A 23,011-nucleotide genomic window follows, 5' to 3' on the forward strand; every position below is an offset into this window, starting at 1 on the left:
AAAATTGGCTGAGCTGCAGGATAAGTGGACAAGGTCAAAGTTTGTATGTCCTTGGGATTACCACCACCATCCCCCAAATTCTTGGGTGGATTTGTTTGTTTACAGTTTCTTCCATTATCTTCAGCTGTCTGTGGCTAGATCTCATCCTCAGAGAAATTCACACACACTAAGTTAGATTAAACAAAGGCTCCTGGGTCGAGCACTCAGGTGAAGCTAGTGCCCTATGAAGGAGGAGGATGTGAAGAGAATCCAACATTCGCATCTTCAGCATGGCAAGACATCAGAGAGACCTAGAGGTTTGCACCAGTGATAAAGAGTCAGGTGAATCATTCCCAAATTATACCCAGTGATGCTTCCTTCCTGCAGGTGGGGGAGGGGAGAGGCTTGAACCTCAGTCCTTGTGCATGATAATGTGTGCACTCTACTTGGTGTGATACCACCTGGCCCCTTTGTTGCCTTTTTTCTGCTTCACAAAGGACTTCTTGTTCCTCTAACTAGCATGAGGTTTTTTGAGAGAAAGAGACAGAAGGAAGGAAAGAAAGAAAGGGAGAGTAAAGAAACAGCAAACCTCCCCTCGTTGTGTGAGATGATTGGAAATGACTAGATACATTGCTATCCTGTCCCTTTAAGTTTCAGAAGCTCCAGGGAGGCACCTCAAGAGCTGGAAGGTGATGTAAGCCTTTCCTCAGCCCCATCCCAGAATGACAAGTGTGTGAGAGTGCTCATCTGTCCTCCAGACACGCTCACTCGCGCACTCGAGCACAGGAGCAGCTCACAGCAGGCAGGTAATTCTTATTAATTTTAATGAAGAAACTGCACGATCGTTTGAAGACGATGCAGGATCAAGAGATCACTGGGAATTGAGCTTCCTCAGCGATTTTTAATGATGGATCACATGCATGTTACGAAGCCCAGAAAGCCACCCTGTGAGGCAGGGTTGCCCTCCACCCTCCAATGCTAGGAGACATCTCCACTCCCCCCCCCACTTCCCACCCCCCCACTGCAGGCTCCCTGCTCTTGTCTGAGTGTGTCTGGGATGAGAAGCTGGGGACATGAGATGACATGCTTCCAGCAGATTGTGTCAGCAAAGCCAGCTCTGTGCTATTTCCACGCAGCTGTGTAGGCAAGAACTGTGGAAATGATTCTTGCTTCAATAAAGGACAAAGGACAGCAGGAGATTCCTGCCAACCCATTGTCTTGCCTTTGTTATTTCAGAAAAAGCAATCTGTCAGCATGGGCACTTTCTCCTACAGATGTTTGTAATCCCCACCCCAGCATGGGGGAGGTGAGGGCTGCTTCCTGTGCCCACCAACCAACCAGAGACCTTCAAACATGGCAACTCAGCTGAGGATGACTCCCACCCTGCACTGTAGCTACATCCCATGTGAGGACAGCTTGCATTTCCCAGGAGCTGGGTTGGAAGAGGGCTCTGGGAGCAAGTCCTGACCCGCCGCAATATGGCATGGTCAGCTCTGTTCTCTGTTAGGATGCACCACATCACGGCCCACCCTCTTGAGCTGGTGCTGCATTTCACCAGGGCCTCAGCTGGTTCCCATACACACCAGGTTAGAGAAACGTTGGTGCATTGAGACTTCTGCTCAGCAGACAGTGGAGACTAAAGCCAGCTTGACACAGCCGGAAGCCTCAGTTGCACACCTGCTCTCTAGAAACTGGTGAAGGAGCTGTGCTTACAAGGCAGGCCCTCAGCCAACTGCAGAGGGGAGCAATGGCATATTTCAAAGATATTTGGAAATGATGACTTTCAAACTGTTTTTCAAATAGTTGAGGCCTTCCAAGTACCTGTTCCTGTGCAAAGCTCTGGAAACACTAAGAGGACAATGTAAGGTGACCAAATGTGGAAAGACATGACCGTAGTATACCACAGACCTACCATGCTCACCAAGTACCTGTCATAACATGGAATAAAGGTTAGTCACAGGCAGGGTCATTTCCCAGGGACCCCAAGAGAAATGTTCTTTTGCTAGGGCTCATGTGTGTGGGTTATAAATAGCTGGTGTCATCTCCCAGATAAATTCTCAATCCTAAAGGCTCCTCTTCTACTCTGAAGGCTCTGAGGAGAACATATTCTACCTTCACCTTGTACTGTATCTGGCTTCTGGTTCACAGAATAACAATAACAATAATAATACATTTAATAACCATTGTTTCAAGAGGTTGTGACTTCCTTTTGGCACCATAGAGAGCTCAAAGCAAGTTTCGTAGGTCACTCACCCAGTGCACAGATCTCACAGCACTACTTTAAACCTAAATTCCGGGTCAACTAGGAATACCAAAGGAGATCATCTGGGACCACAACAAGACAGGACTAGAACAACTTCAGGAACCCACCAAATCACCACTGAGTGCAAATACATGTGGCTCGTGGACAGAGAGGAGCCTAGGGAGAGATTAAGTGGCTGGTAACAGTCCAGCAGTTTAACAGTTGAGACACCACCTCCAGTCTGTCTCACCAACAAAAAGACGGCTGAAGGGAGGAGAGGACTCCCCTAAGACTCACCTAATGCAACTGTGAGTCTTCATTGCTACTGCCCTCAGAAGCTGGAGCATCAGGGGCGTGGCCCTGTGCTGACACCAGGGAACAGAGAACTAATCAAGAAACTCTGGAGAAGATCTATACTTCTGTGGCCTAGCAGTGGGGCTGTGAGAGTTTCTTTGCATAACCACTGGGTTATCTCTGCCTCACCCTGCTTTATCTCTAGGTCATAAGTGAAGGATTAAGCTAAGAAGCCTACTTATAGTTTAAAAGCCCTCAGGCTCCCATAGCCTATAGGGAAGAAAAGGAACAAAAGATGCTTTTAAACCACTGTGCTCCAACTCAGGGATTAAAATAATATTGAAACAACTATCAATTTCCACAATTGTGAACCCTTTAACTACCTTACTTAGACACAAGTCAATCCAGGCAAGAGTGATCAGTAATTTGAAAAGTACTGAGAGGGACCTCATAATAAGAAGAACCAACAAGAAGAAATATTGGAGAAATGAACCCAGAAAAGTGTCCACCTAAAAGCCCCCCAAAGGTTGAAGTACAAAATAATGAGGTCAACATCCAAACACTAGTTAAGGAAATAATCACAGGAGTGAGTAAAGAGTTTGAAAGAATTGTCATCAGAAATACAGAAACTACAAATGAGACTCTGGAAGAAAACACTATCTCAAGGTTATTAGAGAGCTGAAAGCTAAAATAACTGAGCTAAGAACACAACTAGCTGAACAATCTAAAACAGTATCAGAACAGGATAACAAAATAGATGAACTCCAGAAAACAGTAGAGGGGAGAGAGAGTAGAATAAATGAGGCTGAGGACAGAATTAGCAAGATCAAGGATGAACTAGAGACAACTAAAAAAGAAGTAAGAGATCCAAAAAGAGATTAAAAGATGCTGAAAACAACAACAGAGACCTATGGGATGACTTCAAAAGAAATAATATACCCATTACTGGCTTACCAGACGAAGAAAGAGAGGGAGGGGAAGAAAGCATTCTTCAGGACATAATAGCTGAGAACTTCTCTAGTCTAGACAACATAAAAGACATAAATGTTCAAGAAGCCCAGAGGATCCCAAACAGAATTAAGCCAGACTTAAAGACACCAAGACACATCATATTTAGAATGGAAAAGAATAAGGATAAAGAAAGGATCCTGAAGGCTGCAAGAGAAAAACAAAGAGTCACCTACAGAGGAAAACCCATAAGATTAGCAGCAGACTTCTCCACACAAACACTACAGGCCAGAAGAGAATGGCAAGCTACCTATCGAGTGCTCACTGGCTTTCAGCCAAGACTACTGTATCCTGATAGACTGTCATTCAGACTAGATGGAGGCATCAAAACCTTCTCAGAAAAGCAACAGTTGAAAGAATCAACTATCACCAAGCCTGCCCTGAAAGAAGTTCTAAACCTAAATTAGCCAGTGTCACTGAAAACCATGCTCCAGGATTGTAACTTTGAATGAGAGATTAGTATAGGTGGTACAGGAGGTGGTGCAGTGGATATAGCATTTGACTCTCAAGCATGAATTACTGAGTTCAATATACCAGAGTGATGTCTGGTTCTTTTTCTCTCTGTTTATCTTCTTAATGAATAAATAAATAAAATCTTAAAAAAGAAAGGAAGGGACAGGGGTATATAGCATAATGGTTATGCAAAGAGACTCTCATGCATGAGGCTCCAGAGTCCTAGGTTTAATCCCCCACACCACCAGAAGCCAGAGATGAGCAGTACTCTGGTAAAAAGAAGAATTGTAGGAGGAGGAGAAGGAGAAGAAGAAATTAGTATAGAACAAGCAATCCTCTTACATGAGCTGCTCTTAAGTAGTTCCAAGCAACTATACCAGTAGGAGGGTGAGCCAGAGTCCCTGCATGGGTAGATAAGCCTCCCTCCCCACCCAAAGCAGAGGACTCCTCACAGCATCCCAAGACCAACAGTCACTGAGAACAACCCTGAAGACACCTGTTTGGAGGACCTGGGTCAAGCTCAGAATGAGACCCATGACCTCAGCTTCACCCTCCCAGAGAACATGGAGACCATGTCTTTTTCTATTGGAAGGGTCCTTCCATGAGGAGTGTAAGCATGCTCCTTGCTGTCCAAATCCCATAGATAGGGTATGCTCACTCATCGTTCTCCCCTATTACTCTGTTAAATGATAGGTAGGTAGGTAGATGATAGATAGATAGATAGATAGATAGATAGATAGATAGATAGATTGATTGATGGGATAAATGTATGACTATGCATGGATGGATGGATGGATGGATGGATGGATGGATGGATGGATGGATGGCAGGTGGGTAGGTGAACAAATGAGTAATTACTGTCCCTCAGTTAAATCTACCATACTGCTGCTAGCTCTTGGGTATTTACTTTTCTCCCCAGCAACAATGCAAAGCATGGTATATGCCTAGCATGAAAGATAGGTGACAAAAAGTAGGTGCAGACTCAGAGCCAACATACGGTGAGTACTGTCCAGAGATCACTGCCCCCACAGGACTTTGCTTCCACAACTGGAGTGACAAAACTGACATATACAGAAAAGTCAACCACACACTGTCAGGACTGTCCATAAAGCACACATTTGCCCATATATCACTATGACTAAAAGAAGAAAGTTCCAGTCTGACAGACACGTAAGAGAGTAAACAGCAGCAGGGAGATAGCATATTGCTTATGTAAAAGACTAAGGTTTCAGGTTCCTGGCAGTGCTGTGCTCAAACCAGAGTTGAGCTGTGCTCTAGTAATATATATACACACACAAACAGGGGATGGGTGGCTTTTCATCTGGTTGAGGGTACACACACATTACCATGCACAAGGGCCCAGGTTCAATCCTACAGTCCCCACCTGCAGGAGGAAATTTTACAAATGATGAGACAGTGCTGCAGATGTCTCCCTTTCTCTCTGCCTCTCTGTCTCTCCTTCCTTCTCAATCTGTCTCTATCCAATAAGTACATAAATATACAAATATATAAATATTTTAATTTTAAAATAAACAAAGCATTCCAAAAAGCAAAAATAACAAGTGAAAAGAGTCCCCAACCTCAGAAGGAGAAGGACAAGGACAAGGACAAGGACAAGGAGAAGGACAAGGACAAGGACAAGGAGGAGAAGAAGAGAACGGAACATGCCCCATACCTACCAGCCTAGAGTTTTATGTTGTTTTTCTGCCTCACACCTTCCCCTTCTCCCCCCCCCCAATGCTAATTGCTCATCAAAAGTTACAATTCTAGAGCATGATTTTCAGTGAAAATCTCTGTCCTATCTTAAAAAAAAAAAAAGAAGAAGAAGAAAAAGAAAAAAAAACATAACAAACTGACAAGCTTCTAGAGGTGAAAGTGACTATCATCAAAATGAAAAGGCAAGCTATTTGCAAATCACACACTTGACAAAGGGCTTAATACCCAAAAGTATGGAGAAAACTCAAAACCCAACAAGAAAACAATCTGATGGAAAAACGAGCACATCTGGGAGGGGAGCCGCAAAATAGCTCACCAGGACAGTGCGCCTGATTTACCATGTGCCTGACCCAGTTTTCAATGACTTGAAAAAAAAAAAAGTAAGGCGGGCAGGGATAGATAGCATACTGGTTATGCAAAGAGATTCTCATGCCTGATGCTCCAAAGTCCCGGGTTTAATCCCCTGCACCACCATAAGCCATAGCTGAGCAGTGCTCTGGTAAAATAAATAAATAAATAAATAAATAAGAAAAAATGTAAGGCAATAAAAGTAAATATATCCAAAAAATAGTATGAAATGTTTTGGACATCTACCATATGCTGTGTGGTGATTCACATAAATGGCCTAGTTCCTGTAAAATTCAACCCAACCTCAGGAGCTAGGTAGGCAGTGGCGCACACATTACCATGAGCATGGATCCAGGTTTGAGCCCCCAAACCCCACCTGCAGGGGGGACACTTCATAAGTGGTGAAGCAGGTCTGCAGTGAGAGAAAGAGACAGAGAAAGAGAGAGAAACCTGCAGACCACTCCCTGTCCCTCTTAATTTCTCTCTGTCCCACTGAGCCCCAGCAATAACTTTGTGGGGGGGGGGGAAACTTCAACCCAACCCCAGGAAAAAAGTAGGCTCCAACTGCTAAGTAACATTGAAGCAAGCAGATTCAATGGTAGGTATGGTGAGCTAGAAGTGCCCCCACACACACACACACACCTAAGTCTCTGTACTCCCCTTTGCACACCTCAGTAACTGCACATATTCCTAATTGCACATGATTACAATTATATTTACATCATTGCAATCATTAGCACTTTCAAAACTGTGTACTTTTACAATTGCTTGCACACGTCCATAGTTCTTTGTACACTCTCATAATTACATGTCTATGTGTAGTGTTCACGAATGATCACCATTCTGCAGATGAGGTCGGTGTCATGCACACATACCAAGCACTGTTCCTGGCAACCTGCAGGCCTATTTAAAAGTGTCTTCTCCTATTCTTCTTCATATTTGTGTTTCCCAGGTGTTGATTTGTCTCTTCCCACACCCTCCACACCTGCTGTGCTCTCCTGAAATGCTCTGAGGGGTGCTGGGGCAGCTGGTACCTTTATCTCCAGTGGGGCCGACTCTTCCAGGCCTTCCTGGTGCACCTTTGTCTCCCTTCTCTCCAGCATCCCCTGCAGAACAATTGACATATATTTATATTCAAATCTGAACACAAGACTCTGCATGAGGTGTGTAGGAATAACCAAAAGAAATCTTTCCCTGTCTCTACACAGTTACTCTCTGTATCCAACAATAAATAAAGATTAGGGGGGGAAAATCTTTATAAAAATGAGAATACAGTAATGAAAAAGAATCTACCAGTGATCGTATATGTGAATTTCCATTGATGAAGATGCGTGTGAGTGTGTGGGGGGGGGGAGATGGGGGTCAGGAGAGGAGAAAAAGAGAACCATGGCATCACCATGGCTCTTGTAATACTGGAGACTGAATTTGGGACCTCACACTTGAGAGTTCAATATTTGATCCACTGTTCTACCTCCTGACTTTGTCCACTTTTTAAAATATTTGTTTATTTATTCCCTTTTGTTGCCCTTGTTGTTTTCTTGTAGTAGTCATTATTGTTGTTGTTATTGATGTTATTGTTGTTGGATAGGACCGAGAGAAATAGAGAGAGGAGTGCAAGACAGGGGGGAGAGAAAGATAGACACCTGCAGACCTGCTTCACCACTTCTGAAGCGACTCCCCTGCAGGTGGGGAGCTGGGGGCTCAAAGGGATCTTTACACCAGTCCTTACGCTTTGCGTCACATGCGCCTAACCCACTACACTACTGCCCGACTCTCAGACTGTCCATTTTTTTTAATGAATCACTCCATAGATAGGCTAAGTAACAGAAAGGTCAATGATAAAATTTAATTCATAGATGGAGGAGATAGAATAATGGTTGTGCAAAGAGACTCTGATGTCTGAAGCTCCAAAGTCCCGGTTTTAATCACTCACATCACCATAAACGTGAGCTGAGCTATGCTCTGGAGGGGAAAAAGTTAATTCATGGGGGCTGGGAAGTTAGCATAATGGTTATGCAAGAAAAAAACATTAATGCCTGAAGCACAAAAGAATCCAGATTTAATCCCCAGCACCACCATAAACTACATGTGAGCAGTGCTCTGGTAAAAATAAATAAATAGGCAGAATTGAAAAAACCAGGACAGAAAGGGAGAACAAAGTATAAAACTGAGTTTGGTGTATTGCACCAAAGCAAAGGACTCTGAGGAAGAAGGGCCATGAGAAGGATAGAAGAAATTTGGGATCATGGTGCATGGTGGTAGGAAAGGACTCAAACTGGAGGTGAAGGTGTTTTTGCACAAACAGGTGATGGGGAGATGACAAATTGTATTCCATGTGGCAACAACTGCACTGTAAACCATTAGCTCCCAATAAAATGATAAAAGAAAACTGGCTAACTTAATTATTATTTATCTATTTATTTATTTTGAGATAAGAGAGAGAGGCAGGGAGAGGGAGAGAGAGAGAGACCTGCAACATTGCCCTATCACTGTAATAGCTTCCCCAGGTGAAGACCAGTGTCGTGAACCTGGGTCCTTATGCACTATAATTTGTGTGCTCTAACAGATGCCCCACCTCCCAGTCCCTAATTTAATTATTTTTTTTTTTTATTGATAGTTTGTTTGTTTTCACCAGAGCACCACTCAGCTCTGGCTTATGGTGGTGCAGGGAATTGAACCTGGGACTGGACAGAGCTTCAGGCTTGAGAGTCTGTTTGCATAACCATGATGCTATCTACCCCCGCCCTAATTTAATTATTTTTTACAAGTTAACTCATGAGGAAAATATTAGGAAGTAGGACTGGAAACCTTTGTATTTGGTTTCATAGTCATCAAGTTGAAAGTAAGGGAAAACAATCTGAGGACATTCTCCTATTTGTCTTACAGAAATTCCAGAAAGGGAGAACTAGTAGCTGAAGCTGGAATAGCTGTAAAGACTTAATAGCTGTGGTTTCCTAGTACTCCAGAGAGGAAGGAAGGAACACAATTAAGAGTGCCCACAGAGCACCATGCAGGAGACATGAAGTGAAAAATATCCTAGGCAGGTCAGGGTGATACACTGAAGAACATCAAGAGAAATTCCCATAAACTACTCAAGAGGAAAAAGAATTTTTATAGACTGAATGCATAGGAAAGAGAATCAAATTGACATAAGGAGTCTCCTTTGCAAGGCAATCTACAAGAAGAAAAATGACATAATAATGTTACACAAGAGACATAATTTAGGCTAAGACTCAGAAATGTCCTCTTGGATGAACTGACTTTTTTGTGTGTGACTTTTTAAAAAATTATTTATTAAACGGGTGCCAGCCCCAGCAGATTATTAGGGTAACCTGAAAAGGAGGGGCGTTGGCGTAGAATGAAGAAGAATGAGAGACGAGTGAGTTGATGCTGAATCAAGCTCAAGCAGACATCTGTCATACTTAAGTAGAACTTTATTTAAAGTTATTTTGTTTCATTAAAACAAAAATCACCAAGACTTCGATTATTAATACTTAAATCACCAAGGCTTTGGTCACCAATACATAAATCACCAAGGCTTAGATTATTAAAATAAAAATCACCAAGTAAGAACAGCACAGGTAGGGAACATCTCCTGCTTTGTGAAACATTCACATTCCAGGGGCACTTTTCTCCCTAGAGATCACATCACAGTTTCTATGTTTTTTGTTATTCCTGTACCTGTGTGCTAGGCAGATGTCCTATTGATTAAGATTAATATTCTACCTGTATGTTTATGCCATTCTCTTGCCCCTATGCATCACAAGCCATGGTTCATAGAAAGTTTAAGCTTGTTATGTTTCTGGGGGCTTAAACAAATTGAACAGCCTGTTTTTCATAAAATCTGTTCGATTGTCTGATCAAGGAGTTTTGTTCCTTACTGAGAAGGCACCAAGGTGGTGCTGACCTGGCCAGCCTCTCCATAAAGTTAAGCTCTCTAACTGGAATCCATCTTCTGTGTATGCTCACTATGTGACCTAGGTTCTCATGTACTATTTCTGCATAAGGAAGTGGGAGCACAGTGGTGGGTGGTAGATTTAAAGGCCCATTGTATCTAGGCAGGTACCATAACTTTCCATTTATTAATTATGCTATGTAAGTTGGCCCTTCCACTCTGGGAAGTGCCAATCTTTCCCTATATTTTAGTGGGAATACTAAAGGAAGGGGTGTAGATAAAAGGGAAGACATTTCTTCTTCGTGGAGTCTCCTAAAAAAATCTGCATTATTGGTATTGCTTGTTCCATTACGATCAATCTTATAGAGTGCAGTGCAGGTTTTGTCATTACTTTTGTTATTGGTCAGACTCTGAGCCTGGCCATAGGTAAATATTATTAAGACCACACAGAGCTTAATCCCAAGCCCTATACATGGCTAAAGGCAAGATGACTTCAGTTTGGCCTGGAGAGTCCAGCCATGCTGAACTTCCTGCGAAGCTGGTACCATGTCAAGCAGTTCACATGGTGGTACCTGCGCCAATTTATTTTTTTATTGCCACAAGGATTTGGTGCCTGTACAATGAATCCATCACTCCCAGTGACCAGTTTTCCTTTAGTTTTTTGTTTGTCTTTTCTTTTTATTTGATAGAATAGAGAGAAATTGAGAGGAGAGGATAAATAGAGAGATAAAGAGAGTGGTCTAGGAGATGGAGCAGTGGATAAACCATTGAACTCTCAAGCATAAGGTCCTGAGTTCAATCCCCATATGAACCCATGTGGACGGACTGCTCCCAGCTCCTTGCTCTCTCAGGCCTCCTGTTCCAAGAAGAATGCCAGGAGCTAGTCCTGCTTTTTAAGAATGAAGACTGTCTACAACCACTGTTTCTTTTCTTTTTTTTCCCCTTTTGCTGCCCTTGTTGTTTATCATTGTTGTTGTTATTGCTGTCATTGTTGTTGGATAGGACAGAGAGAAATGGAGAGAGGAGAAATGGAGAGAGGAGGGGAGAGAAAGACAGACACCTGCAGACCTGCTTCACCGCCTGTGAAGCGACTCCCCTGCAGGTGGGGAGCTGGGGGCTCGAACCTGGATCCTTCTGCCGGTCCTTGCGCTTTGTGCCACCTACACTTAACCTGCTGCGCTATACCTGACTCCCTACAACCACTGTTTCTATCTGGAAAGGCTTGTCAGCTAGTCTCATGGAGGCCTGAAAACCTGTGTCCCCAGTGTTAATAACCAAGTGCAGTATTTCTACAAACATTTCCATTCAGAAATTAGGTTCATTCAATAATGTCCATCCAGGGAACACAATGGCTTTTTCTCCACATCCCTTTCTTTATCAAGTATTGATTTGGGGCTCATTTGCTACATAAAACTCTAAATGACACCTTATTTTATAGCTGCAAGGAGAGGCTAACATTTCAGCTATCTCACTCATTTTTCCACTATCATTAACAAAATGTTCTCTCCTCATTCAAGGAAATAAAGAAAATGGAGGTGGCATTTACTACTTACTGGCCTTCTCGAAAATCAAGGGGGGGAAAAAAATCTGAGCAGAGAGTATTTCCCTTGGTTGCATCTGATTCTAGGCCCAGCAATGAAGGCAAAGGGCAGGTGATTAGTGCAGATTGAGGTTCTATGATGTGTCTACAGTCAGCTGAGGAAGCCAAGGATGAAACCTGCTTCTACAACTGAATAAAGAAATCCACAAGTTATGGGAGGTGGGTAGGGTGTTGGTCTCTCAAGCATGAGATTCTGAGTTCAATTCTTGGCAGCACATGTGCCAAAGTGATATCTTGTTATCTTTCTTTTTCTCCTCCTTTCTTTCTCGTCAGTAAGGGGAGAGAGAGAAATGAAGAAAGAAAGAGAGAGAAAAAAGAAAGAAAGAAAGAGAAAGAAGGAAAGAAAGAAAGAAAGAAAGAGAAAGAGAGAGAGAGAGAAGGAAAGAGTTTATGAGCAAAGAGCTATCGCACCAGGTAGAGTACACATTAAAGATGCTTAAGGACCCATGCACAGTCCCATAATATGCTATCATATCTCTCTGTCTCTCTCTGCCTGAAATTAAAATGAGGGAAACCTATGCATGTATGAGGCCTTGTTGGCCTCCCACCAGCCACCCCAAAAGAAAAAAACTCACAAACGGACACTATCCTGATAAGTGCCCAGATGCAAATGCCCATACCCAATGACAGCAGGTGGTGATGAGAAGAAGAGACTCAGGCCCCAAGTCAGAGGATCAAAACCCCAAGTGCACATGTCACTCAGGTCTCAACTTGGCTTCACCCACTCTCTCTTACAAGATGACAGCGGATGATTTTTAAATTAATGAGATAAAACCTAGAAGCATAGCTATGCCCGTTTGAAATTTCTGAGCAGCAGATTTGCTAATAGACATAAATATTTTCCCACCTCAGCCAATTTTTTTTCATTAAGGAAATGTATTTTCCATCAAAATGAGTTGTGACTCCAAATGCAAACATAATGTGTAATTATTAGACCTGTAGCTGCATATAAACGTTATCTCAAAGGCCAACACCATTTTGGTTAAGGGCTGCCTGGAGGTGCAGTGGGGGAGACTCTTAACAGTAGAGTCCAGGTTCAGGAAAGAAAGGGTCAGAATTTAAAGGAAGTGGGTGTATATACTGTGTCCTAGAAGCCCAGTGCTGTCTCCATGTTCTGCTCATTACAGACAATGGTGGTTGCATGGTGGCACAATGGGTTGAGTGCACACACTGTCATGTATAAGGACCTGGGTTCAAGCCCCTGGTCCCCACCTACAACAGAGAAATTTCACAAGTGGTGAAGCAGGTCTGCAGGTGTCTTTCTCCCTTTCTATCTTCCTGTTCCCTCTGAATTTCTTTGTCTCTATCAAATACATACATACCTACATACAAGAGCAGACCATAGCTTTCTTTAATATTTTTATTTATTATTTGATAGAGACATAGAGAAATTGAGACAAGAGGAGGGAGATGGAGAGGGAAAGAGACAGAGAGTCACCTGCAACTCTATTTCAACACTCATAAAGGTTTCCCCTGCAGGTGGGGACTAGGGGCTTGAACCTGGGTCCTTTCACACTATAAAATGAGTGCTTAACCAGGTGCAGCACCACCAGACCCCGACAATAACTTTGATCCCATCCCAGAGAGGATGAAAAGCAGAGATTCAGAAAGGTGTCTTAATGCACATGTCACCCAGATGGACTTCTTCAAATCTAGGTGATTCTACCTTCCTTACACTTAACAGCACACTGCCTAAGTTCGCCCTCCAAGGTGAGGTTTCCTGTCCTAGTTCTAAAATTATCCATAACAGGGCCAGGCAGAGGCACACTTGGTAGAGTGCACATGTTACAATTCAAAAGGACCCAGGATCAAGACCTTGATCTCTTCAAGAGCGGTGAAGCAATGATGCAGGTCTGTATGTCTGTCTCAATCTCTCGCTCTCTCTCTCTCTCTTTCTCTCTCTCTCCCCTTGCCCTCTCAGTTTCTCTGTCTCTACCCAAGAATAAATAAATAATTTTAATGTATTCATAACTCTTAAGCAAGAGATCTTACATTCCCCTTTTGCAATGGACTCCTCCAATTATGAAACTGGCCCTGCTTAGGGAACACAGGGTACTGGAATCTCATTCCATATTTAGTAGAAAACAGTAGCAGCAGGAGTCAGGCGGTAGCGCAATGGGTTAAGCGCAGGTGGCACAAAGCACAAGGACTGGCTGAAGGATCCCAGTTCGAGCCCCCGGCTTCCCACTTGCAGGGGAGTCACTTCATGGCGGTGAAGTAGGTCTGCAGGTGTCTATCTTTCTCTTCCCCTCCTCTCTCCATTTTTCTCTGTCCTATCCAACAACAACAACATCAATAATAATGACAACAATGAAACAACAAGGGCAACAAAAGAAAAGAAAAGGGGCAACAAAAGGGAATAAATAAATATTAAAAAAAAGAAAAAACAGTAGCAGCCTGCCAACAGAGCTCACCCATATAGTGTGTTGCTTTGTCATGTGCATGACTTAGGTTCAAGCCCTATCTCTGTCTCACTGAAGGAAGCTACAGTGCTGTGGTCTCTTTTACTCCCTCTCCCTCACTGCTTTCCTGTCTCTATCTAAGAAAGCAAATAAAGCAAAGCAAAGAAAAAACAGTAGCTTCTGAGATTTTTTTTAAATTTTTTTATTTAAGAAAGGATTAATTAACAAAACCATAGGGTAGGAGGGGTACAACTCCACACAATTCCCACCGCCCAATCTCCATATCCCACCCCCTCCCCAGTAGCTTTCCCATTCTCCATCCCTCTGGGAGCATGGACCCAGGGTCATTGAGGGTTGCAGAAGGTAGAAGGTCTGGCTTCTGTAATTGCTTCCCCGCTGAACATGGGCGTTGACTGGTCGGTCCATAAGCTTCTGAGATTTTTTTTTTCAATTTTTTTTTTTTTTTTTTTTTTTACCAGAGCACTGCTCACTGCTCAGCTCTGGCTTATGGTGGTACAGGGCATTGAACCTGGGACTTTAGAGCCTCAGAATGAGAGTCTCTTTGCATAACCATTATGCTATCTACCCTTGCCCCAGCTTCTGAGATTTAAAAAAAAAAAAATACCACTCTGAGGACCAGGGCCCACCCCACAGCTCATCTGCAGAAGTTAGCTCTACTGAAAGTGAAGGGTAGCAGAGCTGCCAAAGAAAGAAAGAGCAGAGTTCTCAACAATTTGTGCTGGCAGCTTGGATGACATCATCTGTGAAATGGGCCAGATAAAGTTATCCCTGAGTCACAGGATTTAATGCATACCATACTGGAAACCAGCCAGCATCTCCCTGCAGTCTTTCTAAGGAGAGGGCTGAACCCCATCCAAGAAGACAGAAACTCTAGCCAGTGACCTGGAAGGTAGCATGGTGGACTAAGTATCAGTCTCTCTCTCTCTCTCTGGCGCGATCTTTCTCTCTCTCTCTCTCTCTCTCTCCCTCTCCCTCTCCCTCTCTCTCTCTCTCTCTCTCTCTCCACTTCACTTTATCCATCTGTAATAATAAATAATCCCAGGCATTGCATGTGCCAAAGTGATGCTCTAATACTTTCTCTCTCATGAATTAATTAATTAATGGAGATAGAGATATGAAACTCTTGTCAAAGAAAGACTTTAGGCAGACCTATCTTTGATTTTACAAATGGGGAAACTGAGACCAGAGAAGTAGCAGGTCACCAAACAATGGATTCACATGAGACCCTAAGCCAGCACCAGGACTGACTCAGTACCAGCGTGTACCAGTCACACACAGCTTCCCCATCTGCCCCCACCAACAGCTGCTATGAAAGCCCAAGAGGAGGTAGATTACCTTTGAGGCCTGGGACAAGGATTTGCACAGAGCAGGCATCATCCACGGTCTGCTGAGGATATCCAGATGTGAGCAGTGACAGGAAGGCCAGGCCAATTAGCGCCAGATCCCTCTTCATAATGAGTGCTCACAGGACATTGACTCCTGCATGAAGGAAGGAATAAACAGTGACGGGAATTCCACAAAACGCTGACAGCCAGACCAATCCTGACAGTGAGCAGGCCCAAGCCAGCCCACCCCTGTGTGAGCACTCCACATGGCAATGGAACCTCTCCTATTCATTCTCCTGTTGTTTCTGTTCCCCCCCTTTCTCTCTCCTCTCTCTCTCTCTCTCTCTCTCTCTCTCATCATGCACATTTTCTCTGTTCTCTGGAGAATTTTCTTTCTTTAAAAAAAAATACGGGGTAGGGGAGATAGCATAATGGTTATGCAAACAGACTCTCATGCCTAAGGCTCTAAAGTCTCAGGTTCAATCCCCCATACCAGCATAAGCCAGAGCTGAGCAGTGCTCTGGTGTTTCTCTCTGTGTCTCTCTCTGTCTGCAACTCTCTCAAAAATAAGATAAATAAAATATTTCAACAAAAAAATATATGTACTTATTTATTTATTTAATAGTACAGAGAGAAAGTGAGAGGGGGAAGGAGAGATAGAGAAGGAAAACAAAAGAGATACAACTACAGCCCTGCTTCACCACTCATGAAGCTTCCCCTCTAAAGAGGGGGACTGGGAGCTTGAATCGAGGTCCTTGGCATTTGGTAGTGTGTTAACGCAACCAGGTGCACTACCATCTGGCCCCTCCAAAGTCAATCACCCTTCCTTCCTTCCTTTCTTCCATTCTTTCTTTTTTAAATTTGTTTATTTTACTTATTATTTTTTTAGATTTTATTTATTTATGAGAAAAATAGGAGAGAAAAAGAACCAGACATCACTCTGGCACATGTGCTGCCAGGGATCAAACTCAGGACCTCATGCTTGATAGTCCAAAGCTTTACCACTGCGCCACCTCCCGGACCACAATTTGTTTATTTTTATTTACTTTTTTCTCTCTTTATTTTTCCACCATGGTTATTGATAGGGCCCTAAACCCACATAATTCCTCTGCTCCCAGAGGACTTTTTTTTTTTTTAAGATAGAAGATGATGCACAGAAAAGGATAAAGAGATGGGAATGTAGAGACAGAATGAGGAGAGATGTGGTAAGGGCCAGGCTATAAGTAAATAGGAAAGGAAAGGAAAGGGAAGGGAAGGGAAGGGAAGGGAAGGGAAGGGAAGGGAAGGGAAGGGAAGGGAAGGGAAGGGAAGGGAAGGGAAGGGAAGGGAAGGGAAGGGAAGGGGAAGGCTAGAAATGGACCTACCCTATGACCCTGCAATTCCTCTCCTGGGGATATATCCTAAGGAACCCAACACATCCATCCAAAAAGATCTGTGTACACATATGTTCTTAGCAGCACAATTTGTAATAGCCAAAACCTGGAAGCAACCCAGGTGTCCAACAGCAGATGAGTGGCTGAGCAAGTTGTGGTATATATACACAATGGAATACTACTCAGCTGTAAAAAATGGTGACTTCAACGTTTTCATCTGATCTTGGATGGACCATGAAAAATTCATGTTAAGTTAAATAAGTCAGAAACAGAAGGATGAATATGGGATGATCTCACTCTCAGGCAGAAGTTGAAAAACAAGATCAGAAAAGAAAACACAAGTAGAACCTGAAATGGATTTGACATATCACACCAAAGTAAAAGACTCTGGGGTGGGTGGGTGAGGAGAATACAGGTCCATGAAGGATGATAGAGGACCTAGTGGGGGTTGTATTGTTATATGGGAAACTGGGAAATGTTATGCATGTGCAAACTATTGTATTTACTGTTGAATGTAAAACACTAATTCCCCAATAAAGAAATTTTTTAAAAAGGGGGGGAGGGGAGGGAAGGGTTAGGGTTAGGGTTAGGGTTAGGGTTAGGGTTAGGGTTAGGGTAGGGAAGGGAAGGGAAGGGAAGGGAAGGGAAGGAAAGGGAAAAGGGAAGGGAAGGGAAAATGGAAGGGAAGGGAAGGGAAGGGAAGGGAAGGGAAGGGAAGGGAAGGGAAGGGAAGGGAAGGGAAGGGAAGGGAAGGGAAGGGAAAAGGGAGGGGAAGGGAAAAGGGAAGGGAAGGGAAAAGGGAAGGGAAGGGAAAAGGGAAGGGAAGGGAAGGGAAGGGAAGGGAAGGGAAGGGAAGGGAAGGGAAGGGAAGGGAAGGGAAGGGAAGGGAAGGGAAGGGAAGGGAAGGGAAGGGAAGGGAAGGGAAGGGAAGGGAAAGGAAAGGAAAGGAAAGGAAAGGAAAGGAAAGGAAAGGAAAGGAAAGGAAAGGAAAGGAAAGGAAAGGAAAGGAAAGGAAAGGAAAGGAAAGGAAAGGAAAGGAAAGGAAAGGAAAGGAAGGGTGCATGCAAATTTACCCACAACTCACAGATGCATTCACTCCCTTTGTTCTCCTTGGTGTGCTTGGCACTTGGTCTGTGTGACTATACTGGGTAGAGGTTGATGCCTCCACAGTAGTAAAGAACTCACAACACTGGCCCTGGAGTTGAAAAATCTAAATGATTTTTATTAAAGACGGGGCACTGTAGTTCATAGCCATATGTGATTATCCCATTGTGTGATGAAGGATAATAAACTCAACATCTGCTTTAATAGCAAATATGTTGCTGTTTTCTTTCCATTTCTTCCTATTTTTTTTTTTTTTTTACTAGAACATACTGCTCAGCTTTAGTTTATGGAGGTACTAAGGACTGAAAGCTCAATCTTATCTTCACCATATAATCAACCCTTTTTACTTCACTTACCAAGCCCTCTATTTCCTACAGCAACCACTGATTGGTTTTTTGTTTGTTTTGTTTTGCTTTGCTTTGTTTTCTCTTTTTTAAAAAAAAAAAAAAAAAAAAAGCACTGCTCAGCTCTGGCTTAGGGTGGGTCAGGGGATTAAAGCTGGGGCCTTGAAGTCTCAGACATGAAAGTCTTTAACGGGGGTCGGTCAGTAGCACAGCAGGTTAATCACAGGTTGCGCAAAGCACAAGGACCAGTGCAAGGATCCCTGTTAGAGCACCTGGCTCCCCAACCTGCATGGGAGTCACTTCACAGGCAGTGAAGCAGGTCTGCAGGTGTCTGCCTTTCTCTCCCCATCTCGGTCTTCCCCTCCTCTCTCCATTTCTTTCTGTCCTATCCAACAACAACAACAACATCAATAACCACAACAACGATAAAACAAGGGCAACAAAAGGGGAAAAAATAGCTTCCAGGAGCAGTGGATTCGTGGTGCAGTCACCGAGCCCCAGCAATAACCCTGAAGGCAAAAAAAAAAAGTCTTTAACATAACCATTACACTATCTCTTGTGGTCCACAACTAATTGACCTTATAGTTAAAATTTCTCTTTTAATGTCTCCCTTATCCAGGGAGGTGACTCAGTTTGTAAAGTAAAGGACTTGAATATGTGAGGCCCTGGGCTTAACCCCTAGCACTGCATATGTTGGAATGATGTTCTGGTTTCTTTCTCTGTCTTTTGTTAAATAAATAAATCATGGGGGCCAGGAAATGGTGCACCCAGTTAAGCATACATAGTACTAAATGAAAAGTCCCACTTGAGGATCCGGGTTCGAGCTCCCACCTGTGAGGGGACACTTCACAAGTGGCAAAGCAGGTCTTCAGGTATCTATCTTTTTCTCCTCAATTTCTCTCTGTCCTATCCAATAAAATGGGGAGAAAAAAAAATGGCCACCAGGAGCAGTGGATTTATAGTGCTGGCACCAAGCCCCAGTGATAATCCTGGAGGCAATAAATAAATAAATAATCGTTAAACACCTCAGGCATTAGAAGCTGAGACAACTTTTTTCTATAGTAAGAAATAATGATCAAAAGACAACCATATTGTTTATTAGGTCTTCTGTAACTCCCACATAAATGCTCCTCTCAGGGACCTAGTGGAGGTTGAAAACCTGGGAAATTTTATGCATGTAAAAACTACTGTATTTTACTGTCAATTTTAAACAATTAATTCCCCAATAAAGAACTTTTAAAAATAAAGTGGTCCGGGAGGTGGCACAGTGGCTAAGGCACTAGACTCTCAAGCATGAGGTCCTGAGTTCAATCCCTGACAGCACATGTACCAAAGTGATGTCTGGTTCTTTCTCTCTCTCTCTCTCTCTCTCTCTCTTCTATCTTTCTCATTAGTAAATAAATAAAATCTATAAAATAAAATAAATGCTCTTCTTATGTGTAACTTCAAGGAAGATCACTTTCTGCTTTCTACAGAAGGAGGTGAGCAGTGAAAGGAAACCCCAGAATACACTGACATCAGGATTCCTCATTTGTTGCTTCACCCCAAGTCCATTCCTGTCCATGTCCACTCTCTGCACACTCTCCAGGCCTCTCCTGAGACACCTCCAACTCCTACCTGGTTTAATTCCGTGGAGCCGACCTGCCAAAAGGAGGAGGGCAGGCAGCAGTGGAAAACTCATCCTTGAAAGTTCTATATTTTTGTCGAAGTGTCAGAAGAATTCTGTTTGATAAACTGAGAAGCCACAGCTCACCTTAGACCTCTGTAAGAACCCAAGATCCTTATCTCCTAGCCAGGGAGGTTTCAGGAGGTTCAGACCAACCTGCCAATGAAGGGGACCACCTTTCAGGTGGGGAAAGGATTCAATTTGGAATTCCTACTAGAAATAGATTATTCAAATGAAATTACAGTGGGGGAGTGGTTTAATTTGCCAAGCACAGAACTATACATGTTCATAAAAAACAGCTGTAACAGGGCCCTAAATTGTATAAGTTCCATAAATATCTACTGTAAAACCTCATCCCAAGGAGCACCTGGGACTTGGTCTCACTGGCAAACTGACACCCCTCCCACCCTGGATCTGACTTCCCCAGGGCAACAGTGTCCACAGCTTCCCTATCATTTTACTGAAAACACCAATAAGAAGAGGCCTTCCCTGTTATTTTTTCCTAGTTTAACTCATATGATCAGTCTGGACTCTTACTTTGGCATGAAGATTTTTCAAACTTGTAAACCAAATTACTGTGTGTGGACCAGGAAATGGCACAGTAGGCAAAGTGTTGGACTCTCAAGCACAGGGTTCTGAGTTCAATCCCCAGCAGTGCATGTACCAAAGCAATGTCTGGTCCTCTTTATTCTTTCTCCTCCTACATCTCTCATAAATAAATTAAATATTTTTTAAAAAAACAACCCAAATAGTTTGATGCCGTGTTCTGCCTAACACCAAAGTCTCCCATCAAATCAAAAATTCAATTATGCTGGGGGTTGGGTGGTAGCGCAGCGGGTTAAGCACACATGGCGCAAAGCACAAGGACCGGCATAAGGATTCCGGTTTGAGACCCCAGCTCCCCACCTGCAGGGGGGTTGCTTCACAAGTGGTGAAGCAGGTCTGCAGGTGTTTATCCTTCTCTCCCCCTCTGTCATCCCCTCTGCTCTCAATTTCTCTCCGTCCTATCCTACAACAACAACAACAACAATAATAACTACAACAACAATAAAAAACAAGGGCAATAAAAGGGGGGGAATGGCCTCCAGAAGCAGTGGATTCGTGGTACAGACACCGAGCCCCAGCAATATCCCTGGAGGCAAAAAAAAAAAAAAATTCAACCATGCATGTGTGACTGCTTTACAACATTATCTTTTGGGGCCAAGCAGTGACACATCTGATAGAGAGCCTATATTACAATCTGCAAGGACCTGGGTTCAAGACCCCAGGCCCCCCCTGCAGGGGGGGAAGCTTCACAAATGATGAAACAGTGCTTCAGGTGTCTCTGTTTCTATCTCCCCTTTCCCTCCTTCTCAATTTCTCTCTGTCTCTATCCAATAAATAAATAAAAGGAATGGGGAAAAAAAAAAAAAGACCAACAGTATCCTTTAAATTCAGATCTAACTTTAGCCCAACAGGCAATCAGTTCAAAAGACTAGGTGTCACAGGTCACCCTGGGACACTGACTGGTATCTTATCCAGCTTTGGAAGATAAGATGACCCATCTGTATATAAGATGTTCTTTAAAATTACCTCACCAGGTCCCACTTTTCCCCACATCTGGAATTCCTGCTATTGGGTCACTGAGTATAGCTTGTCAAAGTGGTCCCACTCCCAGGTCACCAAGGCACATGAAACATTTCATTTTTCCTCTCTCTCACTCAGGAACTGGCTGAGTGACAGCTGGGGCAATAACTCAACTGGCTGAGCACAGTACTTACATACCTGAGGCTCCCGGTCAGACAAGTGACGCTCTGGCTTCTTTCTCTTTCTTGCATATGTAAAATTTTATCTTTCTCATATGAAATAAATAAAATTACTCCTTGGAGAGGATTTATTATTTATTTTATTACACATGGGACAGAGTGATAAGTCTGAGCACCACACTGCTATATGTGGTACCAGGGATCAAACTGGGAATTTCAGGCATCCATGTTCAGTGCCCTATTAGTTAACTAATTCTCTGTTACTTTTTTTTTTTTTTTTGGAATAACTGTTTCTAAGGCCATCTTTTACAACTCTTTAAATATACACATTCTAGGGGTTGGGCAATAGTGCAGAAGGTTAAGCGTATGTGGCCGAAATGCAAGGACCAGTGTAAAAATCCCCGGTTCGAGACCCCCGGCACCCCACATGCAGGGGAGTCGCATCACAGGTGGTGAAGCAGGTCTGCAGGTATTTATCTTTCTCTCTCCCTGTCTTCCCCTCCTCTCTCCATTTCTCTCTGTCCTATCCAACAATGATGACATTAATAACAACGACAATAGTAACTACAACAACAATAAAACAAGGGCAACAGAAAGAGAGGAAAAAGAAAGTATTAAAAATAAATATATGCATTCTACCATCTAATAACACTGACAGACTTAAACCCTTTTCATCCAGCAGGAATGCTATAAAACCAGTCAAACTTAGTAATTCTAATGTCCAGTTTTCTGACAGACTAGATCCTTTGCCGGAATTGAAGAACAAGTTCTCTCTCCTGGCTTCAGCCCAGGTGCTACCTCTGACCCTGTCTGAAGTCTGCCTGTCTCTGTCAGCATCGTCCTACTAATAAGACCCCCCACCATGCAGTCCCCCCACAAACACACACGCAAAGACACACACCACCACCACAACCACCACCAGTCCTGCTCCCCTAGACTGTGGAGTAAGAAGGCAGAGTTCTCTTACCTGAGGTGCAGACTAGACTAAGTGGGTGTCCTTACCGTCAGGGACCCACGAGGACACTGCAGCAGTGAGCCTCATAGCTGCTATTTACAGAGGGTACAGTAGTCCCACACACAAGGCAAGCAGCACGGCTGTCAGGCTGCCCAGCAAATCAGACCAGGCAGCTGCACTGTTATCTGCAACAGCTTCCTGTTTGAAATACATCAGCTGCCCTGCTGGCCAGCTGTGAAGACAAGAGTGTGGGAACTTGGGGGAGAGATGATGATGTCAGGGCTCTCACTGGGAATCAGGGAGGACCTGCTGCCCCTTCTCACTCCTCACTCCCCACTCTCCAACACCCAAACCTTATTTTCCTCCTATTTTTGTATTTCTATTTATGATTGATTGACTGAAAGACAGAGAAGGGGGTATATAGAGAGAAGGAAAGATACCTACAACACTGCTCTACCACTCATGAAGCTTCCCCCCATTGCAGGGGCTTTAAGTTGGGTCCTCTCACACAATAATGTGTGTTATGCGGAAAACTGAGATA

The 23,011-nt window shown here is 43.4% G+C and overlaps 1 protein-coding gene across 2 annotated transcripts in view; it reads right to left on the reverse strand.

Moving 5' to 3' along the window:
- The window catches only part of COLEC11 (collectin subfamily member 11), a 38,717-nt gene extending 16,055 nt beyond the window's left edge, over window positions 1–22,662 (reverse strand). For both annotated transcript variants that reach the window (XM_007518920.3, XM_016186335.2), the window contains exons 1-3: window positions 22,483–22,662; window positions 15,294–15,437; window positions 7,075–7,146 (exon numbers count right to left, since the gene is read on the reverse strand). In XM_007518920.3, the coding sequence (XP_007518982.1) occupies window positions 7,075–7,146; window positions 15,294–15,411 (190 nt within the window). In that variant the 5' untranslated portion in view covers window positions 15,412–15,437; window positions 22,483–22,662. The remainder of the gene's footprint in view (window positions 1–7,074; window positions 7,147–15,293; window positions 15,438–22,482) is intronic.
- Window positions 22,663–23,011: the final 349 nt, after the last annotated feature.

The sequence above is a fragment of the Erinaceus europaeus genome, chromosome 3, assembly GCF_950295315.1.
Source record: "Erinaceus europaeus chromosome 3, mEriEur2.1, whole genome shotgun sequence".
Classification (NCBI taxonomy): Eukaryota; Metazoa; Chordata; class Mammalia; order Eulipotyphla; family Erinaceidae; genus Erinaceus; species Erinaceus europaeus.